A 13,736-nucleotide genomic window follows, 5' to 3' on the forward strand; every position below is an offset into this window, starting at 1 on the left:
ACGTATGTTCAGTTCTAGTCAAAGGTTCTTTGCTAAGGAAAGCACGCTGTGTATTTCCAAGTAGCCAAAAATCCTGTATCTGTGTGTGTGTGTGTGTGTGTATGTATATATGTGTGTGTGTATATAATTGTGTGTGCGTGTATGTATATATGTGTGTGTGTGTGTGTGTATGTATATATGTGTGTGTGTGTGTGTGTGTGTGTGTGTGTGTGTATATATATATATATATATATATATATATATATATATATATATATATATATATATATATATATCCAAATAGGTTGTAAAAATGTTTAAAGGCCCATATGCAGATTTTGACTATGGTTTTAAAACGCTTATTCCCTCCTAAGAAGTCATGCTGTCATTTTATGGCAGCTTTCTTCTTTGCCAATAAATAGTGAGCACAATCTTTGACCTCTCACGGTCTTGTGGTGAAGTCTTGTGATGCGTCTCAAAAAGGAAAAAAAAAAACAGGAACATGGAGTCATAAGCTCTCACGTTTTCTCCTTTATCCGATTCGCTAACGAATCGTTCTTTTGAACCGACTCTTTGCGATGCCTGGGTAAAAACATTTGGCGCCGGGAAAAAAGTTGTTGCTAGTAATAAATAAGTTTACCTAGAGAAATAGATAAAGGTCATTGATTTCTTTCTATATTTACAGTAACTAATTCGACGCTTTAACTTTTTCTGTAACTTTTTCTGAAACTAATAACAGGCATCAACCGCGCGCTCCTGTCGTATTATTTTACATTCAAACAGTCGCACATTAAATTCACATTACGTTTATAACTTTCACTTAAATGTCCTTATTATTACAGAATGTGTATTTCATCGATTTTAAAAGTGATTAAGTAAAACAAAGCGTCTTACCTCAGACGGTGTGCGCGTGATCTAACGTAAACGACTTTTACGTGATCAGGGTCACGTGCCAGTTTAAAAAGTCTAACAACCAAAAATAAATAACATACACAATTTATTTAAGTGACACATTTGGCAAGTGTTTTCATTTTCCCCTTAACGTAGACAAATAAGGTCCCCCAAACGTTATAATTTTGTATATTTGTTTGATTTTTAAGTAAAAGTGCATACATTGAATTGAACACAGCACATGGCGTACTAATAAACAACAATTTTACTACAAAAAATAAAATAAAACGTTAAATCCAATCATAGGGACGCTGACTCGGTTCATGGACGAGTTGAATAAAAGGAACCGATTCTCTCAAATGAATCGGACTGTCCCCTCAGCGGTAGTACCGTGTAATGCTGTTCGTCTTACTCTAGGGGTGTAGTTAAGAGTTTGGGATGGATTGAGACAGTAGCTCGAGACGTGGAGAACTTCACCATGCCTCCCAGTGAGTGCTCAAAGAGCATATTGTGTCTTGTTTTTGTATTTTAGCGTGTTTGTTACATGTGATGCAGCTTGATCGTGAGTTCAGAGGTTTGATCGGAAGGGCTGAAGAGCGGTCATGGACGGAGCCTGGGCTGTTATTCTCATTTCTCTGGCTATGTTCGTGGGATGTTTCATGCTTGGGATAATCCCGCTGTTGATCAATTTATCAGAGGTAAGCTATGTTTGCGTACAGTACACAGCACGTAATTTGTAGCATGCATTACACAATAACCGTTTTACCCTGCTTTGTACTCTGCCCAGTATATTTGAGTTCAGTCACGTACCCGGTGATAGTTTCTACGTTAGTTTGCATATCAGCTTACAGTGTCATACTGTAAAACGTAACAAGCCGTGACTACAAGTTTAAAGCTGTTTTGCGACATTTTCTCCACTCTTACAGCAGAAACTGCAGCTGATTACCGTGCTGGGGGCGGGGCTTCTATGTGGCACTGCCCTGTCAATCATCATCCCAGAGGGGGTGGAGTTAGTGCAGGAGTCATGGAAAGGTGAGACTAGCCATCTTCCCCTTCATTCATCCTCTTCCCTATTCAGGGAATGAATATGCACAGTCATGCACAATGTCTTTATTTGCTTTCATCCAAAGCGGTTTACCAATTAAAGCACACTCATCAATGATTTTTGTCATGCTTACCAACACACGTTTCCTCTCCTCCCCGTGCAGACTGGTATTGCTCCGCTGTGGGAGAGAGTCAGAATAGCTCGGAAGCGAACTCAACGCTTCATCTAACTGCAAAGAAAGGTCTGCGTCCTCACTTCTTCATAGGAGTCTCTCTCGTCTTGGGCTTCACGTTGATGTTTGTGGTGGACCAGGTTGCCAGCTACTGCTCCATGCACGGTATCTCAACGCTTTTTCGCTCTAGAAACACATTTAGCTACTTATCCGCTCACTTTTCTAGGCAATTATTTTCTTTAAAGAGGGATGAAATCATTGAGGAGTTTAAAATAAAATATCGGGTATATATATATATATTTATATTATTATTATATATATATATATATATATATATATATATATATATATATATATATATATATATATATATATAATTTATATACATATATATATAAAATATTATATATATATATATATATATAACACAAAACTTTTCTTATATACAGGCATGTTTTTTAATACATACTAAATATACACACATAAATTATGCAAACAAACACTTTTAATTTGCATGCAATTAATCGCGATTTAATTGACTGCCATCACTGATTTTAATTTACATCATATTACTTTAATGTAATAAATCAAATTCTCGGTATCAGTATTTATTGAATCTCTAAAGCACAGTTGTGAGCGTGCATTATGAATTGAATTTATTCCACTCGGCTGCGGATATAGATATGTCGAGGTCTGTGGAAAACGCCGGAGTGAAATGCTGTCAGACGCTCTCTTGAGATCGTTTCTGTTTGTCTTGTTTCCCAGAACCCCGAGCGCACATGTACAGCGGCAACAGTGTCACTGCCACCCTGGGTCTGCTGATTCACGCCGCAGGTAACAAGGGCTTTTGTTTTCCTACTTGAAGGTAATGACCGAAGAGTAGTTTGACCGACAGACGGCCTGCAGGCGTTATAGATGATCGACCGATGGTGGTGTGCGATCGAAAAAAATAGAGAGAGCGCGACTGGACATTTTAGGCCATTTAGAAAAAGGATGTTTGGTCCAATGTGATACTTGCTTAAGTAAATATAGTAAGCATAGTTTTAATGATGGCTCGGTTCAGTTTGGTGTATTGTTAGTTGTAGAGAGAAGCCCGCAGCCGAAGCTGTGTTTGTTTAAGAGCTCATTTGCATGATATTCTCGTTATCTGTGTCTCTCCAGCTGATGGCGTTGCTCTGGGTGCAGCTGCGGCCTCAGCGCAGGTGTCTGTGCAGGTCGTCGTGTTTTTTGCTGTAATTCTGCATAAGGTGAGATCGCTGTTTTTATTAATTATTTATCTTTATAAGTGGCGCATGCGGTAAAGCATTAGCGAGGTCATGGGTTCGACTCTCAGGGAATGCATGAAGCCCCGCTTGAAAACCACCGATTAAAAAAATCTGTAATGCAAATGCAATTAAGGTCGCTTTTTGAAAAACGCGTCCCAGAAAGTCTAAAACTAGGGAATAGAAAAATGTAAATGTGAGTTGTGTTCAATGCCGTTGCTTCGTTGCAAAACGTTGCTCTGTCTCTGTAGGCTCCAGCGGCGTTCGGCCTTGTGTCTTTCCTCATGCACGCCGGTCTGGAGAGGAAGACCATTCAGAAGCATTTACTGGCTTTTTCTGCTGCTGCGCCGCTGATGGCCATCAGCACTTATTTCATCCTGAGCGCAGTGAGAAACACCTTAAGTCTCTTTTTATTGGACATCTGAAACTTCCAGCTCAAAATACACACCCAATACAATTCAATGCAAATTTCATTTGTGCTTTTATTTTTATATTGTCAGTTAATTTATTTTGTCCTTATGTCATTATTTTTGGATTTTAGGTTTGTATTCAGCTTAATTCTTTCAGTTTAGTCATTTTAATAACCTGACTTTTTAAGTTGGTTACAAAAGCAAGATTTTTTTTGGCAATTTTCAGATTTTTTTTTCAGATTTTTCTGAATGTAATGCATTAAAAATACTTTATAATTTCAGAATTTTTTTTTTTTTTTTTTTTTGATGACACAATGACATCAGATCCTTTTGAGATCAGGGGCCTGTTGCCTAAACACTTATTTTGTTAAATCAGCATTTCTTTTCTTCGCAGTATTAGAAACCCGTAGCACTACTCTAAAAAGGTTTTGCAGCATGCAACCAGCATGTTTTTTGAGACCGATTTCACAGCATATCCGCATAAAAACAACCACACATTTATTTCAGACGATCAATTTCATAATGTAACCGTTTTAACGTCTTCCTGTTTTGCAGTCCGATGGCTCTTCTCAGAGCCGCCTGAGCGCCACAGGCATCGGCATGCTTTTCTCAGCTGGGACGTTCTTGTACGTGGCCACGGTTCATGTCCTGCCAGAAATCAACAGCAGAGGGCATCAGCGCTCCGCTCACCACCAGCACCAGCAGCAGCAGGGCGGCCTGGGCGTCACCGAGAGCCTGACCCTCGTCCTGGGGACCGGACTTCCTGTGCTGTTGGCCCTCGGACTACCGCATGACTAACCTACGAACAGACCGACGGCCAAACACGACGGAATAGACTCCAGAACGCTTTTTTTGATTCGAGGTTTTGTCAGGATTGGCGTTTGACTGTTCGTTTTATTAGCCGAGAAACAAACCACAAGCCTGTTTTTTTATGTGTGTGTGTGTGTGTGTGTGTGTGTGTGTTCATCGTGAAAGAGAAAAACAGACAATCAGATTTTATTCTACCGTAGAAATGAAGTAATCGCTGCCATGAAGTTGCTGAACGCAAGTGCAATACAGTGCTCTTTTTCCCAAAAATGTTCAAATATAGTTTTTGTTTTCCTTAATAGCTTTGTATTGAATCAAGAATGCTTCGTGTTAATATAAGCCATTGTTTATTTCGAGAACTACAAAGCGGCGCGATCTCAAATACATGCACATTGAGATGGCGTGACGATCTGTGTGGTACGCAACGATCTATTAAAAGCCATAAAAACTGTTTCGTGTGCCTTTTTGCCTTAAGACCTTAAGCTGTAATGTTATTTTTCTATTTAGCTTTATTTATTTTCAGTCTTTTTAGTACTTCAGTTGAAATTTCATCCATTTTTAGGTTTTTAACATACAAATAACCCTGTGACCTTGCCGACCTTAAACCGATGCATCAGCTGTGGATGAACACTATAAACACACAGACAGATGTGCCACCGCTCATTACATATTCATATAATATATTCATCTTAAACATGCAGTTTGAGCTTTAAAATAAAGATGTTTTTTTTTTAGTAGAAGTAAGAAAGCCCTGGAAGAATTTCTAAATCGGTCTCGAATTTGTTAGGCAAAATCCGTATAGAAATATTCCAAAACCGCATTGGTTAATAAAAACCTTATAAATAAACTACACATAATAAATACTTGGCTTGTCTTTGGTGCAGCCTGATAAATACATCTTCGGCACTGTAAACACGATGCGTGACCCTGGACCACAAAACCGGTCATAAGTGTGCATTTTTCAAAAATGAGATCCGAAAAGATCGGGACATATTTGGCCGAGATGCTACCATTTAAATATCTGGTGTGTGAGGGTGCAAAAAAAAAAATCTAAATACTGAGAAAACACGTATGCCACTACTCAAAAATAGTTTTCATATATTTATGGTAGGAAATGTATAAAACATCTTCAATGTATTATATTATTATATCTTGATATAACTTGGATTTTTGGCATAAAATAAATACCCACACAACGTGTTTTTGGCTATTGCTACAAATATGCCCCGGAGACTTTTGCTTTCAAACACGGCGTCTATTAATGCTGTCATGATTCTGTTTTGCTCTACACTACTCGTAGTTTGAGGCCGGCCAGCTGAGCGGTCAGCTGTGCTTCTCGTGCCATCTGGTCAAAGCTGCGACGGGCCGTGTGCTCCCTCACCCTCTCCCTCATGTAGCAGGAGGCGTGAGCCACCTTCCGGCTCTGCTCCCGGGCCTCGGCCCTCTCTCTCTGCAGCCTCTCCCTGCGCTCGTCCTTCAGCACCAGGGCCTTGCTCCTCTCCTCCCGCTGCGCTTTTTCCTCCTCCAGGACTCTTTCGCGCAGTCTGCTGTGGCTGAGCTGCTTCTCCTGGTTTTCTCGCCTGACGCCTTGAGCTCTCCTCCGCCGCTGCTCCTGCGCCTGCATCGACGCGCGCTCCGTCCGCAGCTGGCAGCGTTGCAGCTCCGTCTGCATCTGCTCCGTCCTCTCCGTGTTCTCCCTCCTCGCCCGCTGCTGCGCCGCCCGGATCTGCTCCTCCTCTTTCTCAGCGCGCGATTGCATTTCCCGCACCCGCGCCTTTAGAAGCGACGCGTGGTTGTCTTCGGAGCGTTGCAGCTTCCGCTCCAGCCCTTTTCGCTTGAGCTCCTTCTCCGCCCGCTCCTGCTCCTCCGCCTCCTTTTTCAGGAGGAGGTGTTTGAGCAGCTCCCTCTGGTTTTCCCGCTCGAGTCTCCTCCGCTCTCTCTTCTCCTGCGTTCGCTTGCTCCTCGCTGCGTGGCGTTGTTTTTCCTGCGCCTCCTGCAGCTGCTCCTCTCGCTGCGCCTCCTCAATGCGCTCCTTCTCCCGCAGGAGCCTCTGTTGGTAGCGCTTGCGCTCCTTTGCGTCCCTGCTCGCCACATCAAGCTTGAACCTGCGTCGAGCTCGTTGCTCCTCGGAGAGCCTCCTCCAGCGCTCCTCCTGCCGAAGCGTCTCCCGCTCGCGCTCCTCCGCGAGCACCACCTCCTCTTCTTCCCTCAACCTCCTCCGCTCCTCCAGATCCTGCTGCCAACGGCGGATATGCCGCAGAAGTTCTTTGCGCCGCTTCCGCTCCATGTCGGCTCGCCGCTCCTCCTCGCGCCTGCGCTCCTCTTCGCGATGCTGCTCCTCGAGCGCGCTCTGGCGTAAGCGGGACTGCTCCTCTTCGTGCTTGGCCAGCATCAACGCAGCAATCTTGCGATCTTTTTCTGGGACGGCGATGCTTAGCTTGCGACCGATCTCCTGCGAGAGGCTCTTCAGACGACGCTCCGTCGCAGGAGATCGGCGGAGGTCGGCCAGACTGAAACTGGTGGGAAACCTCTGGCCTCGTGCGGCCGCGAGCCCGTCTGAGATCGAAATCGCAGACTTCGAGCAATCGCTTGGACATTTGGCTTTGGATTCGCCGCTTTGGCTCTCAGCTGTTTGCTCTGGGACGGTTTCCAGGGCCGTGAATGGCTTTACAGATGACTTTCTATTCCAGCCCTCCTGTATGATCCTCTCTCTCTCCTCTCGACACGAGCGAAGTCGTTCCCTTCTCCCTTTCTCGTACTCCTCATATACAGCGGTCACTTCCTCCAGAGAGGACTTTTGGTTTTCATCAATAAAGTCTGTGAGGGATCTGAACAACAATTCAACAGGTTTCACTCCCAATCTTGCGCAGGCTTCAAGTGAACGTGGACTCGTCAGAACGTATCTGCTGTCTTCGGATTCAGGAGAGTTGAAGTTGTCTAAATCCAAATGCAGGAGGGGTGAAATCGATCTAATACGCTCCATTAATAACTGTGGTCTAAGCTACTTTATGGATTTGAACGATTTGGTTTACAGCTCCGTCATATTTAGTTGGTGTGGTATAACAAGCGCAAGTTAATACTATTTGAATTTTTGTTTCGTAATACTTATTCGCGCCTTAATCTGCTCTTCAAAGGCTCGAACGCTTCTCTGGTCACCATAGCAGCGCAGCCACGTCACAGGAACGGCTTTAAGTTCTTCTAAGCGGAAATTCGAAACAGCGCCATCTAGCGCTCAGGCGGCAGATATTTCGCCACGACGATTAGCGATAGCACGCTTTTCAAGCTCGACGCTTTAAAAATATTCGTTTGGGTCAGTGGAAATATTAAAAACAATATACACAGTGCTGAAGAGAAAAGATCGAGTATTTTGAAGCGATGTGTCGATCTGCACGTGGTTGCTCTGCTAGGTCGCCTGTGTGAACTTGAGGAGAAATAACTTCAAATATAGCTAATAAAACTTAATATCAAATAACATCAAGCCATTGATGCGATCCTGGAGCATTTGCTTTGATATTTAGCACTCTTTACATATATAAAATTGATATTAAACCATTTTATAATGCGACAAACAAATGTAGGAATAAAGAAGGTTCGTGTTTGCATGTAATTATGCAAGGAAAAGCAAAAGAGTTTATAAAATATTTTTCATAGCAGTTTCATAGCAGTACATCAGTAACAATAACTATAAAAATCAGCCTTTGTGAATAAGTAACAATTGGATGATGTAACACTTAAAATTTGCTCCAAGATTTAATGAAAGATATCTTGGGGTTTTCCACAGGATTTGACTCCCTGTAATTACCAACCGTTTTTAAGGAAAAGCTGCATTACGAGACGCTGACAGACGAGCAGGCTCTGGTTCAGCTCACGTACCAAAACGCCAACACACGGTTACAAACAGAAATGTGTTTATTTCCATCCCCTTCCGTTCACAGTCCCACCCGTCCACAGACGCACATCTCAATTTGGCCAATTTTTTTTGGAAAACATCTCATTTAAAGAGGCACCAAAGCAAGTTGTGCATTTGCGCGATGTTAGAAGGCGTCGTCATACATGCTGCATTTAAAAATTATAATAATAATAAAAACAAAAAAGCGGTTATAAAATTAACATAAATAATACGGTCAAATGTAACACTTTTAGGCCTTCATTTAAAATGAGAAACTTCATTGCTGACAAAATGTACTGAGGCCAGTATTTGAAAGCAAGTTCAAATCAAAATGCATGCAGCCGACAAAATAAACAGCAGACATCTGAACGGATCTCACGATTCAAAATGCCACTATAAACACAAATCGGGGCCCTTTGATGATGTGATACAGTACAATTTAGCTAGAACCACTGCAAAAACTAGTTCGGTTTTCAGTACAAATATCTAAACGTTCTCAAATACAGACATTTACTTACGAAAAATGACGTACGGTGTTACAATTAGTTAAGCGTGTGCTTAAAACAAGTGAAAATGTCTCGGTAATGCAAGAAAAATAAACCATTCAATGGGAAAACCAAATTATTTTTGTGCTTTAAACTAATTTTCAGAAAACAGGTTTGAATTTTTAGGCATTTGCAAAGAAAAAAAACGAGAACTTATTTTTTTGCAGTGAACTACCGCCCTAATAGCTGCGTGCTGCCATCACTAAAACCACTAAAACTGTTAATATCTACAAGAAAACAAACATTAAAAACAACTAAAACATAAAGGGGTTAACTATACATTATTGCTAAATACTGAATTGGTACAAAAGGTATACAAAAAAAAAATGCATTCAGATTTGGCTCGTTTTTTTGCCTGATGAAGATGATGATGCTCATCTTGATGTCGATGAAGATGATCCCTCTTCGAATCCCTGTGTGAATAACTGTCTATTCCAGCTCCACGTCTTTTAGAAGTGAACCGAACGAGAGGGACAGACAGGCAAGTGGATACATGTGCAGTGTGAAAACATTCTGGCTCTGTGTATATCTGGGGTTAAAGTTCCTCCTCTTCATCATACTGAGAACTAGGCCACGGTTCTAGATCATGGCCCGGAAAGCGAAGGATAACGCGGCTCCCACAGCCAAGCCGAGAGAGAGGAAGAAGGCCATGATGGCCCCTGCGGTTTCCGCTTCGTGTTGGGACACTTTCCTGTGGCACGTACACAAAACATTAGAGGAGCGTCATATACATATATACACACACATACATATATATATACATACATACATACATATACATATATATATATATATACATATATATATATACATATATATATATATATATACATATACAAGTACATATACATATATACATATATATATATATATATATATATATATATATATATATATATATATATATATATATATATATATATATATATATATATATATATATATATATATATATATATATATATATATATATATATATATATATATATATATATATACATACATACATATATATATATATATATATATATATATATATATATATATATATATATATATATATATATATATATATATATATATATATATATATATATATATATACACACATATATATATATATATACACATACATATACATATATATACATATACATATGATCCCTAAAGTTGCAAAGATTCAAGTTTTGAAACCAAAGGTATACCGTATATAGAAAATAATGCGGGGTTTTTTATATCTTAAACATTGCATTACACCAAATACACCAAATAAATCTTTTTAGGAACATCATATGACTTCTTTAAATGTGCACAAAAAAAGTTTTAACTAATATCGCTGCATATGCTCACTTGAACTAGGCATTTCTCTGCTTTTTGTTTTTTTTGGTGATATTAGGTCTGTTTTTTGTTCGTGTTGGTGATATTCTGTACGTACTTTGGTCCGAAGCACATGCAGAGGCTGGCCAGGTATCCGTTGCTGAAGGAGAAGAGGATCATGAAGACGATGTACCAGGCGTCGTGAGCGAACGCCACGGGCAGGCTTCTGGGCTGAACGTTACAGAACATGAAGAGAGGAACAAACACCAAGCGTGCCACGACCAGGATGGGCAGCCAGATGCTGTTTTTACCGGGCTGAAGAGAGACGAACCAAATCAGATACATTTTATTTATCAAACCATACTTTTATTCATGTAAGTACTGTATTATCTAAATATATTAGTCATTTGAAATTATATTATAACTTCAGAGTAAAGAAAATTTTATATTGCAATACAAAAAAATTTAATTAAAATGTAAAATTATAAATAATAATAATGTAAATATGAACATTAAAATAAATAAATACATAAACTCAAGTAAAATAACCCAAGCTCAAGTTAAAGTACTAAAATACAAAAATTCAAAACTGAAAAAAAAATTATTGCTAAAGAGAAATATTTAAAATTGTGATTTAAAAATGTAATTTAAAACAATGTAAAGCATACTATTCACATTTACTGAAGAAAAAAAAGGAAAAAAAAAAATCAATAAACTAATTAAACACAGAAAACAAATGTTTCTTTTATATAACCTGTATTTATTATGAATATATAATAATAGCATTATTAATAATCACATTTTTAAATGTATTCCATATTTATCTAGTTATTATAAAATAATTATTTATTCACTGAAAATATTGGGTAACAAAAAGGATTCAATATTTACCAAGTTACTGTTAATCTCAACATTTATTAATACATAATTAAATGTTAAACAATGAGATCTTACTGTAAAGTGTTAGCAAACATAATATAAATGCTCTCTTAACTTTAGCTATTTTTATAATGATGTCTATTATTAAATCATCTACCACGTTTATTCAGGATCGATATCAGACCCATGCTGAAGAACCACGGCATGAGAAAGACTGAACAGACCTTCATCATTCAGTTCTGAGGTCATGTGAAAGTGGTTTTCTCCTAAAATACTCCAAACCCATGGCAATATTCAATCTAAATCCAGTTCATTTACAGACTACTGCCTGGACGAGGCATCTTAAATTCATATCCTATCCTAAACCTCAGTACATGCTGATCTATAAGCGCTCGGTTTCTCCCATGATGCTGTGCTCTTGAACTACATTCACTCACTCCGACTGGATTGAGTGTGGTAATAGAGTACACAATCTTTTATATATATATATATATATATATATATATATATATATATATATATATATATATATATATACTATATATTTTATTATTATATTATTATAATAGTTAAAAACACTTGTAATATAAAATCATTGATATCTACTATATTATGACAACTGTATTTCTGTTATGATAAATAAGCCATATCTACCATTTGCATTATAAATCAATAAAAAAATAAATAAAAAATACATCTGTACTGATGATAGATAAATAAAAAATAATAATAAATCTCCACTATTTGCACTGATACATAAATAAATACAATCCTTGATATTTTTAGGATAAAGTAATAATACATATAAAATAAATACAGATAAGTAAAAATAATTAAACCCTTGATATCTACTGTATTTGTATTATGAAAAAAATAAAACCTTGATATCTATTATAAGTAGATTAAAAATCAATTAAATCATTGCTATCGACTGTATTTGTTATCTATAATTAAATATAAAAAATATCATGATCTCTACAACGTTTGTATTATGAAAAATGTAATCCTTGATATCTATTATAAATTAAACAATGATATCTACTGTATTTGTATTATGAAAAAATTCTTTATACTATAAATAACTATTCTGTATTGTGCAGATAATTGTCATATACAATAAGTAGTACAAATAGCAGAAAATGCTATTTGCACAAAAAAAAAATGCAGATAAATATCATCTATGCTAATATTTCCACTTAGTGTAAATAACATCTAACTGCTATTTGCTCTATATAGACTATCAGTATTAATACAAACAGCCGCTACCAAAATTAAATCCTTGATATCTACTATTAAAAAAATAATCAATGAATCCTTGATATCTACCGCGTTTGTGTTACGATCGATTAATAAATCCTCTTATATTTCCTATATTTGTATTAAGATATGCTATATTTGTATATTAAATCATTTGTTTATATCTACCATCAATCAGATATTAATCAATCATAAGAAACGGGCCGAAACCGTATGAATGAAACCGAAGAGCTGCAACAAGAGGGAAAGGTTTTTTCCCCCACACACACACACAAAGTCATCGCTTTTAAACGGTACATTTAGTCCTTTTCGGCCCGCGCTCGTCGGACGGAAACAGCAACTCGTTCCACATAACAAATGAGGTCGAACGAGATCGAGTTTTCGCTTTTGGCTGAACCGCTCTTTCGAATGAAGCAGGATTTTCCAGGGAAACGTTCCAGCCGTGTTTTCCCTGCCCTGCTCAGAAAGATCACGCTTTAGCGGGAATTCCACAGAAACCCGGGAGGACTCAGGGTCAGACGCGAAAAAAGCAGACCAAGCGCCAATAAAGCCTTCATACGTACCCACATGCAAACAGCTGTCAGGCTCCTGCCGGCCCAGTCCATCACATTGAACAGGAGGAAGCAGGACACCGGGATGAAATAAATATCTGTGAAAGAGACGGAGCGGTTTGACTAGGAAGAATACGAACAGGATCATCGATAAACGGCATGCAGACGCGCTCACTCCAACTGCTGCCTCCTTCAACGACGGTGGTCTTGACGTCGACGGTGACGGCCGGGAATACGCCGATGGTGATGGTGAAAACGAAGCACACGGAGAGAGCCATCACCCAGATCTGAGACGGCAGAGCAGACACGTTATCAGAAGCAGACCGTGGCACGGACGCTTAACGCGGGAGTCCGGTCGGAGCTGGTACCTGTTTGAAGATGCCGAACACCGACACGGCGGGCCTGCTGGCTTCATCGGTCAGGCTCAGGACGGGCCTCTTCTCCGCTTCACCTTCTGCGGGGGCAAAGGTCACAGAAACGAGGGAGGCGCCGATGAGGAGCCAGGAGAGAAACAAAAGATAAAAAAATTTATTTGAATTCAAATAAAACAAAATAAGAAGCTTTTAAGACAGAACTCCGCCGTTTTGAAAAGACGCTAGGGTCTAGATATAAATATAAAAATTTACGGTGCGGTTAATATTTATACAGAAAAAAAATAATTTTTTAAAAATGCATGAAAAAAAGAGAAATCTGAATTTTAAGAGCACCGGTGTCCCACAGTCTAAATATTTA

General features: G+C 38.8%; 3 protein-coding genes across 6 annotated transcripts in view; 1 reads left to right on the forward strand and 2 right to left on the reverse strand.

Annotated features, from left to right (window-relative positions):
* The first annotated feature begins 1,269 nt into the window (after window positions 1–1,269).
* LOC122356089 (zinc transporter ZIP9-B) lies at window positions 1,270–5,017 on the forward strand. Of its 2 annotated transcripts, none has more exons than XM_043254553.1 (7): window positions 1,270–1,568; window positions 1,800–1,902; window positions 2,079–2,252; window positions 2,853–2,921; window positions 3,249–3,334; window positions 3,601–3,735; window positions 4,315–5,017. In XM_043254553.1, exons 1-7 carry the CDS (start codon window positions 1,473–1,475, stop codon window positions 4,555–4,557), a joined length of 906 nt encoding a protein of 301 aa, XP_043110488.1. In that variant the 5' UTR covers window positions 1,270–1,472; the 3' UTR covers window positions 4,558–5,017. The 2 variants fall into 2 exon arrangements, with proteins under 2 accessions (XP_043110488.1, XP_043110487.1); XM_043254552.1 differs by having other exon boundaries at window positions 1,271–1,568; window positions 1,797–1,902.
* A 733-nt stretch (window positions 5,018–5,750) lies between these two features.
* LOC122356860 (coiled-coil domain-containing protein 177) lies at window positions 5,751–8,322 on the reverse strand. Its single transcript, XM_043255932.1, has one exon. The coding sequence runs from the start codon at window positions 7,547–7,549 to the stop codon at window positions 5,852–5,854; it is 1,698 nt and encodes a 565-aa protein (XP_043111867.1). The 5' UTR covers window positions 7,550–8,322; the 3' UTR covers window positions 5,751–5,851.
* A 135-nt stretch (window positions 8,323–8,457) lies between these two features.
* The window catches only part of slc29a1a (solute carrier family 29 member 1a), a 29,206-nt gene continuing 23,927 nt past the window's right edge, over window positions 8,458–13,736 (reverse strand). For all 3 annotated transcript variants that reach the window (XM_043255935.1, XM_043255934.1, XM_043255933.1), the window contains exons 9-13: window positions 13,373–13,458; window positions 13,180–13,291; window positions 13,017–13,102; window positions 10,436–10,632; window positions 8,458–9,691 (exon numbers count right to left, since the gene is read on the reverse strand). In XM_043255935.1, coding sequence (XP_043111870.1) covers window positions 9,580–9,691; window positions 10,436–10,632; window positions 13,017–13,102; window positions 13,180–13,291; window positions 13,373–13,458 — 593 coding nt within the window. In that variant the 3' untranslated portion in view covers window positions 8,458–9,579. The remainder of the gene's footprint in view (window positions 9,692–10,435; window positions 10,633–13,016; window positions 13,103–13,179; window positions 13,292–13,372; window positions 13,459–13,736) is intronic.

Source organism: Puntigrus tetrazona, chromosome 13, assembly GCF_018831695.1.
Source record: "Puntigrus tetrazona isolate hp1 chromosome 13, ASM1883169v1, whole genome shotgun sequence".
NCBI lineage: Eukaryota > Metazoa > Chordata > Actinopteri > Cypriniformes > Cyprinidae > Puntigrus > Puntigrus tetrazona.